At 39.5% G+C, this 25,490-nt stretch overlaps 1 protein-coding gene across 2 annotated transcripts in view; it reads right to left on the bottom strand.

Moving 5' to 3' along the window:
• LOC132861279 (ras-related protein Rab-26-like) overlaps window positions 1-25,490 on the bottom strand; it is a 73,271-nt gene that overhangs the window by 19,702 nt on the left and 28,079 nt on the right. For both annotated transcript variants that reach the window (XM_060892714.1, XM_060892713.1), the window contains 2 exons: window positions 18,632-18,698; window positions 13,514-13,566 (listed from right to left, as the gene is read on the bottom strand). In XM_060892714.1, coding sequence (XP_060748697.1) covers window positions 13,514-13,566; window positions 18,632-18,698 — 120 coding nt within the window. The remainder of the gene's footprint in view (window positions 1-13,513; window positions 13,567-18,631; window positions 18,699-25,490) is intronic.

Genomic DNA, 25,490 nt, shown 5'->3' with positions numbered 1-25,490 from the left:
TTTATCACAGCAAAAATCTACTGTGGCACTTATGCTGCCTTATACTTAAACTGAAAGATGGTTTTATCAAAGGGGACTTACAAGTGAGATAAATTTCAGCCCAATTAAAGAAATGACCTGTGATCCAAGTGCCAGAAAATAAATCATCCAACAACTGCTAGGGTGTTTCAGCTATAGCAGTGAAAGATGTAACTGAACACAAAGATAGGAGCAAGAGCTAGAGCTCAGGAGCATTAAAAGCATTAAACTCATATCAGTCAGTGGAAATATAGTCTCACAAGTAATTGTGACTTCATTGTATGAAACTTGCAATATGAAAACTGCCTCCAGGCTGACTTATTGCTATATAATAACTTTGATATATACTAATTCTAATTTATTTTCATTTTGTCCATATTGACTGGCACCGGGGGGGGGCACGGTGGCTTAGTGGTTAGCACGTTCACCTCACACTTCCAGGGTCGGGGTACGATTCCCGCCTCCACCTTGTGTGTGTGGAGTTTGCATGTTCTCCCCGTGCCTCGGGGGTTTCCTCCGGGTACTCCGGTTTCCTCCCCCGGTCCAAAGACATGCATGGTAGGTTGACTGGCATCTCTGGAAAATTGTCCCTAGTGTGTGATTGCGTGAGAGAATGAGTGTGTGTGTGCCCTGCGATGGGTTGGCACTCCGTCCAGGGTGTATCCTGCCTTGATGCCCAATGACGCCTGAGATAGGCACAGGCTCCCCGTGACCCGAGGTAGTTCGGATAAGCGGTAGAAGATGAATGAATGAATGAATGACTGGCACCGGTGCAAAGAGTTGAACACTAATTAGGCTGCCTTAAATGTCCCACAAGCTATCATTTCTACAAATATAATAAGCTTGAAAATATATTGTGTGTGTGATGAATGAAAAGGGAACTGATATCAAGTAATATCAAAAGTAGCATATAGTGTGACCACCTGCACCTGCTAGCATTACATAGACATATACAGTACAACAATACATAGAGTTTGCTTTGAAGTTGAGTGGATCTGATTTCACTGTGGGTGTTGTGGAGGAGGAACTTGGCACTAATCTAAAACCTGCTCACATCATGCCTGCTCATGTCATGCCTGATAAACCAACACCTGTTTCATTTTGTGTCAGTATGTATCCCTCTAGTTGTCACAAGCCAAGAGGTAGTCTTATGTCCCTTTCCCACCAAGGCAGTTTGAGTGCTGGTTCGGAGCCAGAGCCTAATTTAAAACCAGTTCTTTCTTTTTCGACACCCAAAGCACCGGCTCTGAACCAGGAAAAGTTCTAGCTGGTCTAGACTTAAGAACCACTTGTGTCAGGGGCTGGGGTCGGGGTTACTGTTAGTGCCTTTGATAATGTACTTTAAGTATACCAATGTTAATACACTTTTACTTTACCGCAATATGATCAATTATCACACATGGCTAACTTTTTTCTGTGTTAATGATGAAATAATGTTACGTAGTTTCTGTTATTCTTGAATTGCAACCTCCGTTTATACAAATTACACCGAGCTGTACATACACATTGGATTCGCCATGTTTGGATGCCAATGTAGGTACGCAAAGCCATGAGCATTAAGAGTAAAGCAACATCTGCCATTGTTGATGTTGTGTTTGTGTTTGCTGCTGCTGCGCTAACGTTGCTTGGAAAGATGAGACTTAAGACTTGGCTCTGTGATGGCTCTCTAGCCCATGGAAAAGCCAACCGGTTCTTAGAAGGTTCGCCAGTGGAACCAAATTCGAACCAGCACCAGCACTAGCTCTGAACCAGCACCGGGTTCTTTCTGGTAGAAAGGAGGCATTATTGATCACTACATTTCATGTTGTTGATATTTGGTGCCTTTGGGCCACATATTGTTCATCAGCTCAAGAGTCTATCTCAAAGGCTACTTAAAAACAAGGATTCGATTCTGAGATTCCCGTCTGCCATGATACGACCATGGAGGTCATTCTTGAGTTTTACGCCTGTCATGATACAACCTTAAAGGTCGTTCCTGAGTTTCCCGCATGCTATGATACGACCATGGAGGTCATTCTTGAGTTTTACGCCTGTCATGATGCAACCACGGAGGCTGTTCCAGACTCTAACGTATGCAATACTGTGACCACAGAGGTCATTCATGAACCTTTTGCTTTGCCTTGGTCAGCTGTTCAGCAACTGCTTCACAATATAGTTCCACCACTGCACCAGGACCTTCTGCTTCATTGCACAGGTCTGCAAATGCTTCATAGGCCAGGTCCTCCAGTGCTCCATAATCTCATCCCACCCACTGCGTTGGACCTTCTGCTCCACTGCCCAGGTCTGCAAACGATTCATAGCCCAGGTCCTCCAGGGCACCATGGTCTATGTCCACAATTGCACCAGGACCTACTGCTCAACTGCCCAGGGGTCTCATTTATAAAGCGTGCGTACGCACAAAACGGGGCTGGAAACGTGTGTACGCCAGTTTTCGCGCAAAGGTTGTGATCTATAAAAAACAAACTTGACGGGAAAATGTGCGCACCTTTAAGCAAACTTTGAGACGTGCGTACGCACATTCTGGAGACAAAGGGAATTGGCGACACAGATGGTGAGGTCGTGAACTGAAGTTAGATTGTAGAAAATACATGTGAGAAGAACGATTATAAGAATTAATGACATTTAATTTTCACTCCATTTCATACGTTATATCCACATTATCATGAAGATTAAATCCAACAGTGTTATTTGTGCCGATTGTTTTAGGCTATATACATCTAGTAAAATCCAAACGTAATTCAAAATGTATTAAAAATAAAATAATAATCAGCGCTACTCCATCCAGGGTGTATCCTGCCTGAGGATAAGCACAGGCTCCCCGTGACCCGAGTAGTTCGGATAAGCGGTAGAAGATGAATGAATGAATGAATAATCAGCGCTGCCTTACAGTCACATTGTCCACAACGGGAGCGCAGGAGGAGATGGCGCGACTACATGTGATACAGAATAGCATGAAATACCCTTTTATTAGAGAACTGCAGGGGCACAGTATAAAAACGAAATATTTTCCTTAATGTACATATATCATAAAATGTCAAAGTCTGCAAATACAGTAATGAAGCACAATCGCTACTCATCATTCATCACTCATCGTCGCTACTAACTATTACGGTGTTCATTACAAAACCGTCATGAAGACGTATGTATATATAACGTACTATAACATTTATGTCTTAAATTTTCGCCTACAAATTAATTCTGTGATTTTGTCAAGGTGTTAACGATCAGTCTAATTGCTAGAAACCTATAAATCCTCCGGTGACCTGGGTATGTAATGCTTCATGATGGCACTGTTGGAGGATTACGCCAATGGAAGAATAAGGAGAGAACGAGTTTTCGGGGACCATGATGATTTCCTAATAAGCCGATTTAGATTCCCTAGAGCTGTGCTCTTAGATCTATGTGTTGAATTAGGTCCAGTATTATAGAGGGCAACACGCCGGAACCATGCCATCCCAGTCCAAGTACAAGTCCTCACCACTCTGGGGTTCTTGGCAACCGGCTGTTTCCAGCGGGAATTGGCAGACAGGTAAATTATTTATATAAAAAAACTATAAGTAATCCACAACTTTGTGTCTAAGACCTTTTTGTATATGAAATAATTCTATTGGAATCTATCATCTCATCCTATAGGTCTGGTATATTACAGCCGTCCCTGAGTGTCATAATATCTGTCGTTTTGAATGGTATACTTAATATGGGTAGTCGATACATCAGGTTCCCCTACACTGTGCGAGAACAGGCCGATGTTTCATGTCTGGTTTCCCAAATGTAATCGGCGCAATTGACTGCGCTCATGTTGCTATAAGGGCACCATCTGAAAATGAATTTGCTTATGTTAATAGAAAGCATGTGCATTCTATTAATGTGCAAATCATATGTGACTCCAACATGACCCTCACAAACATTGTGGCACGCTGGCCTGGTTCAACACATGATTACTTTATCTTGACACATAACAGTGTAGGGAACAGACTAAATGCAGTATGTGATGGCTGGCTTCTTGGTGAGTTTAACAATATTAAAAAGTAGAAAGTGTAACAATTTTGTTTTTAATATAATTATAACAATGTTGCTTTTAATATAATTATAACCTGTAGGCGACAGTGGCTACCCCCTGAGACGCTGACTCCTCAACCCATTTTTAAACCCACAGAGCGCAGAGGAAACTCATTATAACGAGGTCCACTCTCGTGCCCGCGCAGTGATTTGCATTGACTATGGTTAAAAATGGGCGTGTACAGGGCGGGATTTGAGGCTGGTTCACGTACGCACATCTGCGGGTGATCTGTGATTTATAAAGGGAACATTGCTTAGAGGAGTGCGTACGCACGGTTTTATAAATTGGAATTTTTTTTGCCGTACGCCATTTTTGGCTTTTGGGCGTACGTAAACTTTTAGTAGGGATCCTACGCACAGTTTTATAAATGAGACCCCAGGTCCGTCATGTTTCCACATCCCAATTCTACCATTTGCCATATGGTCTAGGTCCACCACTGCTCCTAAATACAAGACTACCACTATTTTGGAACCATGCCCTTCCTTTGTTTATTACTGGGTGTTTTTGTGTTAATTAGACGTTAGGAAGGAGACGTTGCATCAAGGCCTCACAATATCACAATATAATGGCTCGTAATGAACATGTGACGAAGGTAATGGATGCCAACGAGTCCGTATAAGGGCATCTATGTCACATTAATCCATCTTTTTTGTCTTCAGGAAGTGTTTTGTGTATGTTTGTGTCAAATAATTGTCCTGTATGTATAGACTAGAGAAAAAAGAATATTTAAAAAGTGCTATAAAAAAAAAAGACATTAAAGCGAGCAAGCATTTTAAGAGGTGTGTGCATCCATGCCCCATCTTTGCATTGTTTGGGAGAGAATCATGCCCGTTCAGCTCTCGAAAGAGCCGGCTGCATGAGAGGTTTCCTCTGTGTAAGCTCTGATCCTGCTTGGCTGTATTTCTTAGCAAAGCATCTGTGCCTCGTGGTTCAGGTCCCTTATCTGCAGAGATGGCATGACAGCTTTGATCGTGGGGTTCGCAGTTGGCGGAAGCAGAACAAGAGATTGGTCCTTTGATTTCTCTTGGATATTTGAATTTTTTTTAATTCTTTTGAATGGGAACTAAACCAGGTTTTCTATGTACCCTGACTCCCTGAGGAGGGAGTGAGATGCTGTGTCACTTAGTCTATTAGCAGTAAGGAATAATGTTTAAAAAACTATCAATTTAAAATTTACATTCTACAGTGTAGAGAAGAATCAATAAAACCATAATACTGTATAGTATTACAGTATATCCAATCACTCAGATATTGCAGGGGTGTCCTTAGTGATTTATATTTCCTCCATAGTGTAGGCATGATAACAAAATCAAGTTTTAGTCTTGCATTGTCTTGAAACTTTTGCATCAATTGGATGCAAATGCAGTTGAATGATCTTTAACCAAAGTGCAAGCAAACAATCCAGTACATCAGGCAATGGCAATCAGCACACAGAAAATTAAAGGCAGTGGCAAAAACACAGGTAAACAGGAGGAAAAAACTATAGACAAAAACCAAGAAATCAGAACCATGGAAATTAGGCTTGGTAATGTCAGACATTGAGCATATACCGAGCAAATACTTTGCTGTTTGTTAAAAGAATGAAAGTTCTTTTAAGCAATGTGAGTGTTTATGCGGCTAATTAAACAGGTTAGAATTAAACAGAATATGAGTGGGAAAGTGCGTGTCTGAGAGAGAGAATCATCATAAGTTAATCTTAATTACCATGTACAAAATGCTATGAGGGGGGCACGGTGGCTTAGTGGTTAGCATGTTCGCCTCACACCTCCAGGGTTGGGGGTTCGATTCCCGCCTCCGCCTTGTGTGTGTGGAGTTTGCATGTTCTCCCCGTGCCTCGGGGGTTTCCTCCGGGTACTCCGGTTTCCTCTCCCGGTCCAAAGACATGCATGGTAGGTTGATTTGCATCTCTGGAAAATTGTCCGTAGTGTGTGATTGCGTGAGTAAATGAGAGTGTGTGTGTGCCCTGCGATGAGTTGGCACTCCATCCAGGGTGTATCCTGCCTCGATGCCTGAGATAGGCACAGGCTCCCTGTGACCTGAGGTAGTTCGGATAAGCGGTAGAAATTGAATGAATGAAAATGCTGTGATGTATAAGGGTGACTGGTCTTTTCGACAACCATTAGTGATGCAAAAGAGCATTCCAAAATCAACCATCAACCAACACTTTAACTCCTCCCTCTATTTTGAGAAGAACACATAATCTCTGTTGTTAACAGGGTAGCTTGACCAGCTAACAAAATCCTCCTTTATAATGCCTCAATGACATTAATCCTGGTAAACACATAATGATTAAAAAATGTTAATGAAGTTAATGCTACTATGGTTCTTAGTATCTGCCTTAGTTTGTTTAATATGCTGTTGAGATTCTTTTGCTCACAACATTTTTAACCATGTGTCTCTAGTGCCACAACAATCCTTCAAGGGTGTGACATGGTTTTTGAAGTGTGGGAGGATGCTTTGAATCTTTCCTTTGAAGTTGTTGACTACATTAAAGTAAAAGCTTCTGGTAGCATATATTTTATATCCTCTACTTTAACATGCATTATTAGTGTTGTTGTGATAACAGAATTTTTATCTGAATCTTTTGTATAAGATGAATAAGATTTAGGGTTGCCTCTCCTCTTCCTGGACAGTCTCCACTTTTGTTGCTGTACCCGCATTTTCCCTTTCATAAGAAGTAAAAAAGCAGGCAGTGTTAAGTCCCTTGCTTAAGGGCCCAACAGTAGCAGCTTAGTGGTGCCATTGTTGTGGTTTTGATCATGTCTTGAATGGCAGAATCCTTATGGCTGAGCCACTACTCCCTCAATTCTGGGTTATATTGCAAATAAAATATTTCAGCATTTACATAACATTTTTTAGCTCACTGAAAATTATTCAGTCAGTCTTTTTAATGACATTTTCTCTTTTTTCCTAGTTCCCCTTTGAAAGAAATGAAAATAGCTTACTATTTAAAAAGCCGTCCCCTCTTTCCACATTTTTGGATTAATGTCTTTATTTGTGATTTCAATGTAATTTAACACAGTCTTCCTGACTGTGTTGTCAATTATTTATTGATTATTCATGCATGCACCTATTGAGAAGGAGGTTATGTAGAGATGTATTTGTTATCAGTAAAGCAAAAGTCTGATTAATAGCTGTGTGAATAGCACACTACAAGCAAAGCTAGTGAGCCAGCTAAGAGATCACACAGGGCTAAAATGCAAATGCAGGGTTATTCAGAACAGACAATCCCAAGGTTGATGCAAATTCAGAGTGAACGACACAGTGACTGCACTAGGCTAGGGTAAACCCATAAACTGTATAGTATTAATTCAAAACCAGAAAGTCTGTCAGGTCTCTGCCTGGACTTTGGCCATGTGCCTTTTGTTTATGTTTCATGTTCACGTGTCTGCCCCGCCCTTGTCTTTTCCGCCCCGCCTCTGCACACCTGTCCCTCATGTTTATTGATTATTTGTATTTAGTTGAGCCGCGTTGCATTGTGCAGCGCGGAATCCTCTTGTCTTTATGTCTGGTTTTGTCTGTGTCCTGTTTCGTGTTTTTTTAAGTTATTAAATCCCGTTTCTGTTAAGCTGTCCTGCATTTGGGTCCGTTTTTACCCCCGCGTCGCTGATAGAAGGATTCCGCCAGACCAGGACCCAGCAGGACAGCTGAAGCTTGGACCGGCCGCTCGGGAGCATTATTTTTTTTTCCCCTGGACTTTGCGGGTTTTGGTGACATCGGTCCGCATTTTTCCGGTGGGGGACGCCGCTCCGCTTCCGGCTTTTCCACGGGGGGCGCCGCCTCACTTCCTGGTTGCGGGCCGTGTCACCAGCCCGAGTTTTGTTTTGTTTTTTTCGGTGTCCTGTGACATTGCCCCGCATCTGTCCGGTCTAACCGCTTCACATCCGGTTTCTGTGGAGGACGCCGCCCCACTTCCTGTCCGCGGGGGGTTTTGCAGGCCCGTGTTTTACCCCCTGGATTTTTTTTTTCTGTTCTGTGGTGGGTTTTGTTTTTTCTCCGCCCTCCCTCCCCCCCTTTCCTGGTTCTGAGTGGTGGGTTTGACCGTGGTGCGTCGGGGGTTGTGGTCGGCCATCCTGTTCGGCTGTGGATGTCGCTCGGCCCTCCTGTTCGGCTATGGACATCGCTCGGCCCTCCTGTTCAGCTGTGGACGTCGCTCGGCCCTCCTGTTCGGCTGTGGACGTCGCTCGGCCCTCCTGTTCGGCTGTGGACGTCGCTCGGCCCTCCTGTTCGGCTGTGGACGTCGCTCGGCCCTCCTGTTCGGCTGTGGACGTCGCTCGGCCCTCCTGTTCGGCTGTGGACGTCGCTCGGCCCTCCTGTTCGGCTGTGGACGTCGCTCGGCCCTCCTGTTCGGCTGTGGACGTCGCTCGGCCACTCTGGCTGCGCCGCCGTGTGCCTTGCGTCCCCCACCTGCCTCACCGTGTGCCTTGCTCCCCCCTCCTGGACCCGTCGGGACTGTCAGGACGGTTTGGCGCATCGGGAGCCGCGCCTTGAGGGGGGGGTTCTGTCAGGTCTCTGCCTGGACTTTGGCCATGTGCCTTTTGTTTATGTTTCATGTTCACGTGTCTGCCCCGCCCTTGGCTTTTCCGCCCCGCCTCTGCACACCTGTCCCTCATGTTTATTGATTATTTGTATTTAGTTGAGCCGCGTTGCATTGTGCAGCGCCGAATCCTCTTGTCTTTATGCCTGGTTTTGTCTGTGTCCTGTTTCGTGTTTTTTTAAGTTATTAAATCCCGTTTCTGTTAAGCTGTCCTGCATTTGGGTCCGTTTTTACCCCCGCGTCGCTGATAAAGTCACTGAAAACAAAAATCTATGCATTGTTACTGACAATACTGGAACAAGATACATAAAGAACTGAAGATTGTCCCGGTAATGTGATGCGGTCTGTAGTTCATTAGCTGGCTAAGGTCTTGAATTTGTAATGAGAAACAGAGCCTGTGTTATTGACTGATATAGGATGTAACATTATTCACTGAGTATCCTTGTAGATGAATTTTTGATTGAACCTTTCAGTGGCATTGCACAAGCAAGAGGACTGTAATAAAATAAAAATCCCCAAATTAAGCTGTATAATTACTTTGTTCCACATAAACAAATGGAAAAATTAAGGAGCTGTGCTAAAAGAAAATAAGCAAAGCTAAAGTTCAAAAGCAATTAAATAGTAAACTGCACATTTCTCATGTTAAAAATAATCTCACTAATAACACCAGAGCAACAAGATGACGGGATTGTGCTTATTGAGAAGAAGAGCCTTTTAATAATTAAAGGAGAACATTAGGGTAAGTTATGCTTTGCAAAGACTAAAGAAAATCTGAAAAGTGAACAACCTGCCAGCTTCTCATAGAGCGAAGGTTTGACCTGACCATCACTTCCATATGTTAGTTTAATTTTCCATTCTAAATTTAGTCACCTATTATAATGTACCTCCAATCTTCTTGAAAATCTTTCCACCAGATTTTGCAACTTGGCTGTGGGTTTGCCTATTCAGCCCCAAGAACATTAGTAAGGTTAGGTACTGATTTCATCCCAAATGTGTTTATTCAATGGTAATGGATTCAGGGCTGTATGCAGGTCACTTGAGTTCTTCTACACCAACCATGACCAATCATGTATTCATGTACCTTGCTTTGAGCACAAGGCTCTAGATGGGGTTTCCCTTGTTGTGTCACTATTTAGAGTGCTTTCCCAACAATGGTGTTTCAGTGTGTCTTGACAGCTTTTGAGTGGCGTCTTGAGAGTCCAATCAGAATGGTGAATCTGGTAGACAGATTTTAGACTGGAATTTTTAGCTTAGATTTAAAAACTGAAACAGAAGGAGCATTTGTCTAAATTTCAGATTCCATAGGTGACGAGCAGCCGTTGCTTCACTTCCTGTTTTCCCGTGGAGGACGCCGCCGCACATCTTGTCCGCAGAGGATGTCACCAGCTCTGTTTCTTTTTTTGATTTTCTTTGGTGCCCTGCAACATCGCTTCACACCTGTTCCTGTGGGGGATGCCACCTCACGTCTTGCCCACGGAGGAAGTTGCAGGCAATTTTTATTTTTAAAATTTTTTTTGTGTGGACATTGTTTATTTATTTATTTATTTTGCTCCTGTGGTGGTGGAGCCCTCCTACCCTTTCTGCACGTGGGTGTGGGTCTGTACTTTTATCTGTTGAGACATCCACCTTCTCTGACAAATTAGGTCTTTTATGTAAGCAGGTGCCTGTCTTAGTGATTAGTGAACTGGGAACCAGTGAAGAAAGGACAAAACTGGAGTTTTATGATCGTGTGTTTTGGTCCCAGTTAACAGCCTTGCGGCTGATTTCTGGAACATCTGCAGACGTGTTATTGAGGATTGGGGAAGTACAATAATCCAGACAAGAAGTAATAAAGGTGTATATAAAGTCATTGAAATTCAGAATAGTTTAAAGTCTGGAAATGATTCTTAACTGGTAGTAACAGAATCAAAATCAGAATCAAAGTTAACACATATTTACATATGGTTTGAGGTATGGAGTGAGATAACCTTAATTACTGGTGAAGCCTGTCTTAAAACCTGTCTGAAATGTTTCAGGTATATTCACCAACTTCAGAAATAAGAGCAATTGTAACCGAACAACCTTCTCCGTTATTTTTTAAACAAATGGCAGTTTGGAAATGGGATGGTAATTAATGAGGGAATTCCTTGAGATTAGGTGTTCTGAGCAGTGGCTGGCCACACTCATGCTTCAGGCATTCAGGAACAATGCTGGTGGCTGAAGAGATATTTATAATTACAGCTATCCTAGGGCCCATTGTATCAGCACCAGCTATGACAAGACCAGAAGGAACAACAACATGAGGGGAAATTGTAAGCTTCATCTGCATTATCATGTTCCTCAGCTCTCAGAAAGATACTGCACAAAAGTGGTTTAGAGTTAATGTTGTGAGTGGATAGTGAGGCATAATGAAAGGCTGATAATGAGAGAAAGAGGAGTGTATGGTTTTAGTTTATCATTAAAAAACTTCATTAAAACTCCTTGATGATTCAATTTTACATGAGATATTGGGCTTAATAATGGAAGTTATAGTGCTGAACAGAATTTTACTGCACTCTAAAAATTCACTTAAGAGGTGCCATTGATTCTAAAATGGATGAGCATGAAGAACTGAAAAGTGAAATTATTTCACCAGGACTTAAGAACTTGAGCAGCATTCAAAATTGACATTGTAACAGCATTTCTCTGATACCCATCAATAAAATTCTTAGCAGTTAAAGGATTAATTCAGCGATAATAATGGCCTAAGGTTCTAACAGTACATACATTACTACATAAAATGGCATTAAATACAATAGACTTGTGGTTTGAGAAACTGGCATCCTCAATATTAATACAGTTGATTGAAAGTCTGTAAGACATAATACGGTCTATGGTATGTCCAAGAGCATGTGTAGTCTCATTTATATGCCGAACAAGACCAAAAGAATCACAGACAAGCCTAAACACGGTAACCAAAGGTTTTCCTGAGCAGCACACATGAATATCACCAAAAGGTCACCAAGATTCATTAATTGGTCGTGTGATAAAATAACATGGGATAAAAAGTCTGAAAACCCCATCATAAACCTTTATATGGTCTAGGAGGCTATTGATGAAGACACAATCCAGTGGATTAGTAATCAATTAGAAGGACAGAGTTCACCAAATAAAGATGACTGAGCAGCTCTTCAGTTAAATAAAAAATTCAGATGATGAAGAAGGAAGCAGTATTTGGCTGATGAGGAAGCAGTATTAAAAGATGCATAAAGTGACATTCTACAGAAATTTCCTAATCTGTCAGGAAATTAATTCAAGGAACACAGACATATCAAACAAGATATATTTTGTTTGTTGTTAATAGAGGGGCACGGTGAGAATTGAGAATAGGTGAGAATTGCAATTAAGGCATTGTCCCTAGATTATATAAAGTGTTCTGATTTAGTCTGTTGGAATATGAATAATCTTGTGGAAGTCGAGAATTGTGGTAAAAACAGACTGAACTTTTTGGACTCTTTGGGGAAGAAAATCAAAAGGTCTTATTTATCTTTTTAGATAAATCTTCTCTACTTATCTTTTTACCATTTGGTCTTGTCTAATGGCCAAAATGAAGTTCTCATGGGATGAGAGGATTTATCCCATGGTCAGAGTTGTCCTAAAACTCTCTTTGTTGTGCATTATGGTTCCTATGGTGACTACACATTACAAATACTGATTGTGCCTTTGGAATCCTACATAATGCTACAGCATAAAAAAAATCCTGCTAAGATGATGAGGTGTCCAAAAACATTTGGCCATACAGCATATAAGCAAACAACCAAACATACAGCAAATCACAGGATCACACACACACACACACACACACACACACACACACACACACACACACACACACACACACACACACACACACACACACACACACACACACAAACAAACAAATTACAACACAAAGCAAATTATCATTCAGCATGCCTTTATCCTGGTGTGCCTGATCTATCTGTTGCTATAATTATCCTGGCTTTTAACTTGGCTCTCGTTCTTGGTTTTGTGATTTGTTTTTTCTTGCTTGCTGTTTACTGATTGCCTGACCTTTTTTCTTTTGACTGTCTTTGTTTTTTGTGTCTGTTTCCAATGAAAGCACTATTTGCAACTGCATCTGCTTTTGCTAACTTTTGCTAATTCTTCAAATTCTTGGCCACTGTTAATAGAATCACCAACCTTGACATTTCTTGAGGGAAAGCATCTATTATTGTGTGAAAGTCAACTGCACAGTCTCAACATTCTGTATAATGAGAGACTGCCAGAAGCCCATAAAAGTGGGAAAAGGTGTCTTGAATCTGACTGGGATTGATGACTGTGGGGAAAACAGTACTAAATGTGTAGTGACTACTAGGAAAACAGTTATTGAGTAGAAATATCCAATTGTTTGTTTAGAGAAGTAAAAATAATCCTCATGGATCTTGTAATCTATCTTAAAAATATTCAGATATTGTTTCAAAATGCCACTGATAATGACAAAAGTACCTGACAATCACAAGAATATGACATTACACCACAGTTTTGAGCTAACAGGTAAAGCTAAACGTTTTGTAATCAATTCTCAGTTGCCAAGAAGATCATTTTAATAATGAATAAATAATGCACACAATAAAGTCTAATCACTTTTGGATTACATTTGACCGTTAAATTATTTTATTGTATTATATTTGACACTTTAGACAAGACCCAAGAAGCATCTCGAAAACTTTCACCAGCAATCTTCATCTAAAGTTCTTGATATTTTCACAAATGCCCAGTGTTTCTGGGATTCAATAACCACAACAACCTACATTAGGATAAAGCTATTACTTTAAATGACCGAATTACTTCATTGATTAATTTTACATACTTTTAGGAAGTGTTTAGGAAGGAACAAATGCATTCGGTAACATTCTTACCCGAATGTTGTCGAATGATGCTTTGTTGGTGACATCATACAGCAGCAGCAGGGCTAGGAAAAAGAATAGACAAAGAAAAAAGGTAAGTTATAATCTATCTATCTATCTATCTATCTATCTATCTATCTATCTATCTATCTATCTATCTATCTATCTATCTATCTATCTATCTATCTATCTACCTACCTACCTACCTACCTACCTACCTACCTGTCCGTCCGTCCGTCCGTCCGTCCGTCCGTCTATCTGTCCGTCTATGTGCACCTTTGTTTATGTACATGAGGGTTTGTACTGTTTTTAAATCTAATCTGTGTCTTAATAGTAGTGTTGTTGCTGTGAGAAGAAAATGATGGGTCATGAGAACATTTACAGTATGAGACATGAGAAGAAATAATAGAACTACTTCTGATTGTATTTTCTGCACCTGTATTAATTTCTGCACTCATGTTCCTGTGCATGTGTATGCATGAGTAGTTCAGATTCTTGCCTGAAGCTGGAAAAGTCCAGAGGGTCAACCACAGTCTTTTCATTAAAATACAATGAGTGGGAGATCATGGTACAGATATCTGTTTTCTGTCTATTTCTGAGAGGAAATAACTGATCTCCTATTTCACAGTGTCCACGCTCTTGAATCAGTCAGTCTGGGGTGCATTTCCCAATAACAGTGAATCTTTTTATGTGAACTGTCAAGCAAAAGACATACATTTATGTAGGAGCCTGTTTTTTTATGTGTTTCCTGAAAGCCTTCATTTTAAGAGATTTATTGATTTGTAAGTCTGCCAAGCTACACAAGTCAAATGGTAAAAGAATTGGTTCCTTATCCAGACGTTAAATTTTATAGATGAATCAATGTTTTCAATCATAAACAGACACATATACTCAGTACATATTAATAGTGAATGATAGCATGAACAACAATTTACAACAGAAAATACATCTGATTCATCATATTCTAAATATCAGGGCACTCAGAAAACAAAGAAAACAGCGTGAAGGACTAAAATTAAAAGCAAGACTAACACAGCAAGTTGTTATATTTTATGAAACAGAATTTGTATTACTGTTCTTCGTAGGCATTCGTCTACAGTGTACAATGTTTTGTTTTATAAACTGTTCCACTCTCTCTCCTAGCCAGAAAATATAAAATAGTACACTACCATTTTAACCCCTTGTCCACCTGGTACTTCCACAGATTTCACATTGTGTTAGTTTTTCCTTCTCTGGTGTTCTCCTAAGGCTGTCTGACTTTCTGATGTGAAAATATTTGTACTGTACTGTGAGTATTGAAGAGAGAGCTGTTCCACAGCTGTTGATTGTAAATGAGAGGAAATCTATATAAGTAATATATGGAACAGAAATCCACTGTCACATAGTAGTCAACCACTGCAGTTGACCAAAACCTAGCAAGCTGTTCGCAATATCTGCAAAAGGTTTGTGGTGGTCAGACCTGCACAATTATTGCTCAGAATTCATATGGCATATATGGATGGGATTTTTTTGGAATTAGCATATCAGTGAATTCACCAGCAGCATAGCACTGTTACTTTTGTACCCATTCAAGTAAAGTCACTGTTTTTTTCCACAGACTGTTATCTCAATTAACATGTAAGCAGGGAGGCTCTGTGTGACAGTTGCTATATTTAAAACCCCAGCAGCCTCCTCACTCCTGGGTTACAATCACATTCTTCATCAAATACACCTATACAATTAATCACTAATTAATGAAGCAAGTAGATTTATACCACCACTGTCATATTGTGGATATTATAAACAATTCAATGCTATTATGGATATTTAATAAAATTAGTAATGAATGTATTACAGATACTGTTGTGTGAAAGTTGAAAGTGAGTAAGTGAGTGAAATGTGCTATTTCTGTCAGGACCACTTTGTCAAATGAGAATTTATTAGATGATATGCATACAGTTAGTGTTGGCGGTATGGTTCTGTTCTGGGCAGGAATCCACGCGCCCGTCCGTGCGCATGCAAGGACCGAGCGGGGAGAGCAGCAACTGAAAATAGAATAGACCCCCCTATAACAGAACCATTGATCATGCATAGATTTTTTTATTTTTTTTTTTTGCAAATAATAAATGAATAAATGGATAAATAAATAATTAAATTATTAGAGAGAGGGAGAGAGAGAGAAAAATATGTGGGGATTTAAGACGTGAGCTGGTACACGAACACAGTTTAAGTCGCAGCAGCAGCGACGCTCTAGAAAGCGGCTCAATGAATGGGAATTTAAATGGTCGGGTAATATGGATGTCGTAACCGGATTGGTGCGCGTCGTGGACAACTGATTAACAGCTGATGCACGCTTGACGACGTGGCCTGCCAGAACTAACACGAAGCTTGATAATTATTTAAAATAAAAGAAATGCAAACAAATTGTCCATATTGCTTTTACTTTTTCCCATTTCCGAGGAAAGATGTTAGCATTAACCATGTCCAATTTCCCTGGGAAATATGAGGCTGCACATATAAAATCTCTTTGTCATCTGTTAGCATTGATAAAAACAAAAAGCATTTTTGCCACTGCACATCACAATCACACACACCTGAGATGTCAAGTTAACATCTAATGAACACTAAGTTTAAGTTCTGTCATTTTTTACATCCTTTGTCTAGCACTTTTTCATATGCAGCTTATGTTCTTGTGTGGTTCCATGGTTCCAGGTTTGACTATTTCTTGTTCTTCTAGTGTTAGTTGGTGTTCAAATATTAGTTAAATATATGTGATAATATGGCCACATGTGATTTGCTGTGTTTGCACCTGGTATTTGAATTAACAAGCTAGCAAATCAAAGAACTAGCCACAGTAATGTAAATTGTTTTTGTTTCAAATTTAATTCAGTATAGTAACATTAGGATTTTTCACTGCATGACTTCTGTGCAGGTAAGTAATTTAAGATTTAAATGTTATTTTTTATGAAACAATCATTAATGAAGGCAGTACATTTTCTAGGCTATATGTACATATTTTCTAAATTTCTATACACCCAGAATGGGTGTAGAAAACTTTATTGTTCTCCTAGATACAGTTTATATCTAATAAAAATATACCTCTCTGAGGACAGAAAGTCCTGTATTCCTAGCAGTAACTACTGGAGCTTAACCCAAATATATGTTTTACAGCAAAAGTCTCTGCTGGTACAGTATTTTCATGGTCATTTTGCAAAATGTATAATTTTTTTTTTTTTTTTGCAAATAATAAATGAATAAATGGATAAATAAATAATTAAATTATTAGAGAGAGGGAGAGAGAGAGAAAAATATGTGGGGATTTAAGACGTGAGCTGGTACACAAACACAGTTTAAGTCGCAGCAGCAGCGACGCTCTAGAAAGCGGCTCAATGAATGGGAATTTAAACAAAATGTATAAACACTGCATACTTGAGTGGTGGTCTTGTAAAGGTTTTGTATTTCACGTGATACCACCAGGTTATGTCCTTGCATGGAAAATATCTCCCATTCTAAAAATATAAAAATATGTAATTCTTCATTTAGCACTGGCTATGTTAAAATCTTTTAAACTAGTGGTTATCAAACCTTTGATTATAAAACCTGACCTTGACCCAAGCCAGCTGTCCAACTATAGGCCAATTTCAAACCTCCCCTTTGTCTCCAAGATCCTAGAATAGGTTGTAGCACAGCAGTTATGCTCATACATACATAGGAATAATATTCATGAAATGTATCATTCTGTATTTAGGCCTCATCATAGCACAGAGACAGAACTGGTTAAAGTTGTAAATGACCTGTTACTGGCCTCTGATCAGGGTTGTGTCTCTTTGCTGGTGTTGCCTGACCTTAGTGCAGCTTCTGATAATATTGACTATGCATTTTTACTTGATAGGCTAGAACATTAGTGTAAAAGGGAAAGCCCTCTCCTGGCTCAGGTCTCTTTTGACTGATCACTATCAGTTCGTAGATCTAAATGGTCACTACGCTAAACAAACTAAGGTAATGTTTGGTGTTCCGCAAGGTTCTGTTTTAGGCTCATTGCTTTTCTCCTTATATACAGTATCATACCCCTTGGTGCAATTATTCATTAACATGGTATTAGCTTCCACTGTTATACTGATGACACGCAGCTATACGTTTCAGCTAAGTCAGGTGTGAGTCATCAGCTTAATAAGACTGAAGATTTTAAAAATGAACATAAGACAGTGGATGCTTACTAACTTTCTTCTGCTTAACTCTGACAAGACAGAAGTGCTTTTACTAGGACCACAGGCAGCCAGAAGTAAGCTTTCTGATTACAGCGTAACACAGAGTAACACTAGATGCACTATTACATCATGTGCAGCAGTAACAGATCTTGGTGTGATTATTGATACCAGTCTTTCATTTGAAGCTCACATAAATAATGTCACATGGGTAGCCTTCTTTCATCTCAGAAATAAAGATAAGAAATATGATGTCATTACATGACACAGAAACACTAGTTCATGCATTTATCTCTCAGTCAAATTTTGCATTGATTATAAAATACTATTACTAACTTATAAAGCACTTAATGGTCTTGTGCCACAATACCTGAGTAATCTTTTTTTATGATCTGTCACCCCTACTTCGATCAAAAGGTGCAGGTGCTATTTGGTAGTACCTCAAGTACAAAAAACTACAACAGGGTACAGCTTTTTCCTACAGACCACAACAGTTATGAAACAGACTTCCATCTCTCCATCAGACGTCCATCTCTTCCATCTCTTCACAAAACCATTTGGCCAAAGGAATAATAAAATATGTCCAGAAACAGATTTGTGCACATACAGTACTAGAATATGGCCCAGCCTTTTATCTGGTGTCTTTCTGATGGACTTTAATCTTTCGTTTGTCCTCTGTGGTTCAGTGTTGCTGCAAGATTTGACAGGAGGATTTGACTTTGACAGAAGGATTGCAGCCATATCTTATATTTCATATAGAATTGGAAGACAAAAAAAGTTCATATACATATAAATTCATACAGAAGACTCATATCCTGCTAGACTCACCCCTAATTACCATTACTGTAGGGCAAGTACACGACCAACCACAAATGAAGTTTACTTTTGCCAATACAAATACCTTCTTCAGTAAAAGGGAATTATGTATGTGGGTGTTGAGACTCACCATGGGCATCACGGTAGTAGGCATGTGTAACACTTCGAAAGCGCTCCTGCCCTGCAGTATCCCAGATCTGAAAAGACAAAAAGTATATATACAGAAATTCAATTGTTATCTGTCTTTCATACATTACCTTTTTAAAATGTCACAAAAAGCTCTTTGGGAGGTAATCCTATGGCAAGGGATTCTAACCTTACAAAAAAAAGAACTGCTGATGCTGAAGGTTTTAATGATTGAGCCACACCAATTCACTGAATGACCAAGCTTAAACAGATTAAACTGCACTACATATCTTTCCTGCCTTATCAATAGGCCTTTCACTTCAGTTGGCATTGGTGTTGCCATTTATGTTGAACTGTAAGTGATTATGTTTGTTCTGATAACATGCTGAAAAGTATTTACACTTTTAGTGCTTTGTGCTCTGAAAGCTTGGTCATACCCTGATCAGATATAAATCATTTAATTGTTTTACATTCCAGCATTTTGATGTATGCAATAGTAATTATTTTTGGGCTGCCTATACAGGATCTGCTTTGTGAGCCAGCAGGCTATATAATTTTACAAGTAGGGCACCATTAAAAATGCCTCTATATTGGAGAATACATGTCAGGTTTAATAATTATGAAATAACTATTACACTATTATTGGGGGCAGTGGTGGCTCAACTGGTTAAGGTTCTGGGTTGTTGATCGGAAGATCGGGGTTCAAGGCCCAGCACAGCCAACCTGCCACTGCAGGGCCCTTGAGCAAGGTGCTCAACCCTCCCTGCTCCCTCCCTGCTCCAGGGGCGCTGTATCATAGCTGCCCCTGCACTCTGACCCCAACCTCCTCAGTTGTGGTATGTGAAGAAAAGAATTCCACTGTGCTATAATGTATATCTGGTGATAATAAAGGCTTCTATGCCCTGTTCTGTTCTGTCTCATGTTTAATAGTTATGAAATAATGAAATTGACATATAGTGTGATACCCAAGTCACTTACTTCCATAGTTATTTCATGAGATGTGTGGCACTCAGTCAGCTGTGCCAAGTGGAAAATTCAGCTTCAGTTTCAATAAGGCAGATTTAGTAATAGTTTGCGGCATACTCCCTGCTGCTGAACTGTACTCCTAAAATATACTCAGCTAATGATGCTAATGCTAATACATTTGCCTCAGCTGCCAACCCCTCTTCTTTCCTAGTTTTATAAAGCCAAAAGTCTGATTCTAGGAGGCTAAATAGTAAAGAATGTCTCACATTCTGTTCCTGCCATGCCTTTTCCATGTTAGTGATTGTCCATCATCCAGCTTCATGGGGCCTAACAGAACAACATGTTATCCTGTTCTGAATTTAAATTATAAAATAAGCTATGACCTACCAACAAAAACTATGGGCCTCATGTCTGTTCCATTAGTTCTAGTCAAAAATTCACCATCAACCAAAATGTGCAATAATTCACATTCATCTGATGGTGCAGGTTTAACAATAAAATTGACTAGTAAAAAAGTTTGGAATGTTATACTTGGTCTATTAAATCCATATCCTCAACTCCTCTACACAACGGTAACAGAACATAGGGCAACTTTACATGCTCTTTTATGGGGACTATGTGGGATCATAGGCAGAATGTAATAATTTGCTGTTGTCAATGAATTTGTCAATGAACATGTAAATGGGAAAATAGGAATAATCCACTTGTTCAGAAATTGCCAATTGCCTTGGTGGTATTCAATTAAAAGTAGGAGCAAAGAAGAAAGTTTTTCCCACTCTTCAATGCCAAATTCATTTAGCTGTATGATATTTGAGGGCTTTATTGCATGCACAGCCCATTTCAAATTACCCCACAGGATCTCAATAGGATTTAGATCTGTGCTTTGACTTGGCCATTCCAGAATTCACTGTTTTTTACTTTTCAGCCAATGGTGGATTTACTGGTATGTTTTTTGCATGTTGAAAGGTCCAGTTCCACTTCAGCTTAAATTTTCTGACAGATGGTCTCATGTGTTTCTCAAGCATCTTCTGATACATTGTAGTGGATTAGTGGATTCTATTATGATGAGCTGGCCAGGTCCTGCTTCAGTCTTGTCTTCATGTTTTTCCTTAGACACCAAAAGTTTCCTTCTTGCACACCTTTCATGATAACGTCGTGTAGTCTCTTTCTGAGTATAGATTTATGCACTTTTTTTTTTACATCAACTGTAGCAAAAGCTTGCTGTAGGACTCGTGATGATATTTTAAGGTTTTGAAGACATCTTTAAGCATCTTGCAGGCTCCTCTTGGTGTGAATTTGCTTGGAAGGCCTGATCTGGTCATGTTGGCAGTTGTTTTAAATGTTCTCCACTTGCAAATCAGTTTCAAACAGTGGAATGGCTAAAAAAGAAAATTCGTCTGAGATCTTTTTATATCCCTTACCAGACTCAAAAGCATCAACAATCCTCTTTCTGAAAGCCTCAGAGAGCTCTTTGGATCTCACCATAGTGATACATCTCACTTCACCAATTAAGAGCAAACTAAACTAAATATCTGAGGTTTAAATAAGGCAAGCCTCTTTCAAAATGCTCTTTAACAATGTTCTAATAATTTGCACCTGATGTAATACACCTGTAGGTAATTTTATTGATTTTAAGTACAAATAAATGTAGGGGTGTCCTTACTTTTCCCACCACAATAAATTAGATTTTTCAAAAATTACATTTTACAGATCATTTTAACAATATTGAAATATTCCAGCAATATTACTTAACAAATAAAACCAAAGAAAGGACTTTTTCAAATGAATATAAAATGCCCATGTTCAACTATTTAAAAAAGAAAATGCAGGCTTTCATGAGGTTTCCTAATTTTTTCACATGACTGTCCTCACAGTCACAGCAAGGCATGCAGATCTAGAAGGGGCAGACTTCCTGTCCTTCTTGAGTACTAAAAATAACCAGATGTTAAAACCTGATTCCCTCTATGAAGTGCGATTCCAGGACGGATGAACCACACAGGAGAGCATTGGGTGGTCAGAGACATAGTGATGAGGTATATCCAGACTTGCCCTAAGGAGGACTGCTCCCAAAGACCTAAGCCCTTGGGTGTCAGGTATTTTATTTGGCAGCATTTCTCAGGGAGATAAATGTCTTCAGATCATCTCTCCCCAGCTAAGACTATGAGTGTGCTGCTAAGCTCCCCATCGCTATGATGGGAAACCCAGCTCTTGTATATCGCAAGGTATAGATTTTAGAGATATATTTTAAATTTTAAATTAATATTTTTTAATTAATTAGGTATTCATTTATTTCATTTTATTATTATTATAATAATACTGGTGCCTCCTGGTACCTGTTGATGACAGTACTGACAGTGTGGCTGAATAGGCCCTGGAGGTGGAGTGTGAAAATTTTGGAAGAAGCAAAGGTTGTGGCACAGACGTTGAATATGGCCTGACATCAGAAAGTGATCATCAAGCTTAGAGAGGATCTTGCTCATCAGCCCAATCTAAACTCAGCTTAACCACAGCATGTGCCACTACATGCAAGAGCGTTAAGTCTTTGTTTGGTTTGGAAGAAATCACAGAGCGTGCTTCTGAATCCAAAATCTGAGTCCAAAAACCATGGGCTTCTGAGTCAGGGGAGAGAAAAAAAAAGGATCCCATCTTATACGCATCTTCCGAAAAACTCTGACAGTGCACACAACCAGATCTCGATGGAGTGTTCCTCTCCCAAACAAATGACATAAAGACCGGCAGCATACATCTTTTAAAGTGTTTGCTTTCCATTTTGGCTAATTTTTCTATGTTGTTTCAATTCACATCACTACAAACAAGCTGCTAAAGGATGTCTGGATACATGATAGAGATGACTTTTAATGGTCTTGCTAATGCACACTGCTACATTACCTTGAAACTTGCCATGTGTTCACACATGCTTCCTACACCGGTTCCTTTGGGGTTTTCCTTAGCGGCAAGCCAACTTTGAAGTTCCCTTGAAAATTAAAGCTACTTTTTTTGTGCTTATTTTTGCAGTGATTCCCCAGAAAAAGTGACTTATAACAGTGCCAGGCATTAGTTCTTCATTAATTAATGTATGCCTCTGTTTACATTTTTCTGGCGCTGAAATTAGCTTTATGACCAGAGGTATTAGCACTGCCCCTTCTCCTTAAACGGCAACTCACAAGGTAATTGTAATGTCAAAAGAGAGCTTGAGGTTGGTTGGGGGAAGGGAAAAGCTTAAAAGCAACAGAGGCATTCTAAAATAAATGCAAACTGTTTCGTTAAGGATGACTGGTGCATCTGTCTCTCTATAATTAATACTGATGTTCCGACTCTTATCACTAATAATTTGAACCCTTTGTATACACTAGCCTTTTTTTACCACTATAATTTATTCACCCTGTGGAAAGACACCTGCATAAAGCCTGATTTTCTCAGCGGTGATCAGTTCTGTCAAAAATAACAGATATTTCTTTTCATAATAAAAATCTTCCAAGGTTTCAGAGACATGATTTTTGCATATATACAGGTTTTCCCATGTTCACATCTGTCAGATATCCTTTGATTCAATTTCAACAATATATATCTATGGCTTCCATATAAAGATAATTTTGTGGTAAATATTGCTTATGTAGGTGGAATGGTGCATTAACTCCGTGGTGTTCCGTACCTTGTGACATAAAATCAATGAATCAGTGGATAAACTGATAATGCACATTCATTCATTCATTCATTCATTTTCTACCGCTTATCTGAACTATCTCGCGTCACAGGGAGCCTGTGCCTATCTCAGGCGTCATCGGGCATCAAGGCAGGATACACCTTGGACGGAGTGCCAACCAATCGCAGGGGCACACACACACACTCTCGATAATGCACATGCAAGTCATTAATACTGTATATATATATATATATATATATATATATATATATAAATATATATATATATATATATATATATTAATGAGTTGCATGTGCATTATCAGTTTATCCACTAATTCACTGATTTTATGTCACAAGATACGGATATATATATCGTCGCTGTCGGCCGGAAACCTCGTATGTCCAAATTTTGTCAATTTTCACATATCGATGCTATTGGTCAGTCCCCACGTGGGTCTGTTATTTTTACAAGTTATTATACTTGTATAGTTATATACTAAAGTCTTGAAAATAGCTTGAGCGCAAATCTCTTAACTCCATTGGACACTTCAACTGTCTGAGAAACCTCGTAACTCCACCTCTTCTTCACTCCGCGGGAGAGCTTCGCGGCATATTTCTCCTCAAGATTAAGAGTCGCAACGAATCAACATGTCTTAAAGTGATATCTAAAGTGATTTTCGTGGAGCTCAAAGAAAAAAAAATCTTGAAACCCGCTAGTTCTGGTGCTCATCTGAGGACAGGAATTTAGCGCAAGACAATCCACTGCAATGCGGACTAAACCCTATGCATTGCAGATAAGATAGGATTGTATCTTACAATGTCAAGGCAAACTGTTATGTTCAACAAGTAGCTGCCTTTGCCGTCATGCTCATCACTTTAAGCAAGCTGGCTTAAAGTCAGCCTACTTACTGTATAGACAATGCCTCTCTTTGCACTGTGCATGTAAAACACTGTTTTTTGGACACTAACAAGTGAAAATAGTTAGGTTAGATACATTTGAGTAGGCCTGTTTTGTTAAGAATCGATAGCTGTAATGCTTCTGTGCAGAAAGAAACCCGTGAGCCACGAAGGTAAGTTTGCGAGCAGATTCGACTAATTTCCACCTATTAGACAGCCTAATCAGTTTATCGTGTTTTGTATTGCATCACTTATAGCTCTTAAACCTTTAAAATAGAGTTTAGGAACATGTATGTAGTTACAGTCATTAGCTTTTGTTAACCATTGAAGACTTGTCTCTTTTCAAAAGGCTTAACGTGACCGCAGACTTTATTAAACACAGCTGGCAGCAGCGTCGTCTGTGTCTGTACCGTTCTTATCAATGACAGCATAATCTCGTATCTCCCTGCTCACAAATCATAAAACTTGTATCTCCGATAAAACGTGACTTTGGGAAAATTATGTGTTAATGTTGGTACACAACAGTATATGATAGCAATATAAGGTATAATAACAACTTTAACGATACAATGTTTAATAACTCAAAAAAATACAGCGTTTTTTTAATTTCCTGAAAAATAATGGTTTTGGAGATACGAGGATTCTGCCCGACAGCGACGATATATATGTGTATATATATAGACAGTCCTGCTCACCATTATTGGCACCCATGAAGTTTATGTACATATTGTGGAATATCTACTGAAGGAAATTTATCAAGTGAAACAACATATTACTACAGATAGCTTGTGTTTGATATAGAACACCAAATGATAAAGAACATTTAAAAAGATAAACATTATGAGGAAAACACAGAAAAAGCCACCTGTTATTCCCTCTTCATGTGTGACAATGGTAAAGACAAAGGAGCTGTCTGAGGACACCAGAAATGATATTATTTGCCAGCACAAGACCTCCAAAGGGTATAAGGCCATCTCCAAAGACCTTGGTATCCTTGTTTCAATGGTGCATAATGTTATTAAGAAGTTTTCCAGGCATGGAACTGTCAAGAATCTCCCTGGACGTGAGGGGGAAGAGAAAAATTGATGACAGAAGTCTTCAAAGATTAGTGCGAATGGTGGAAAAAACACCATGTCAAACATCTAAAGACCTGAAGACCAACCTGGAGCAGTCTGGTGTAATTGTTTCAATAAGTACTATACGCCGCACACTAAACAAAGCGGGGCTGTATGGGCGGAGGCCAAGGAAGACCCCATTGCTGAAGAAAAGACATAAAAAGAAACGATTGATCTTCGTGAGAGAGAACCTGGACAAACGTCAAGCCTTCTGGGACAATGTTTTAAGGACAGATGAAA

This window comes from Tachysurus vachellii, chromosome 18 (genome assembly GCF_030014155.1).
Source record: "Tachysurus vachellii isolate PV-2020 chromosome 18, HZAU_Pvac_v1, whole genome shotgun sequence".
Taxonomy (NCBI): domain Eukaryota; kingdom Metazoa; phylum Chordata; class Actinopteri; order Siluriformes; family Bagridae; genus Tachysurus; species Tachysurus vachellii.
The sequence above is the reverse complement of the archived record's forward strand: the minus strand, read 5'-3'. Positions and strand labels throughout refer to the sequence as shown.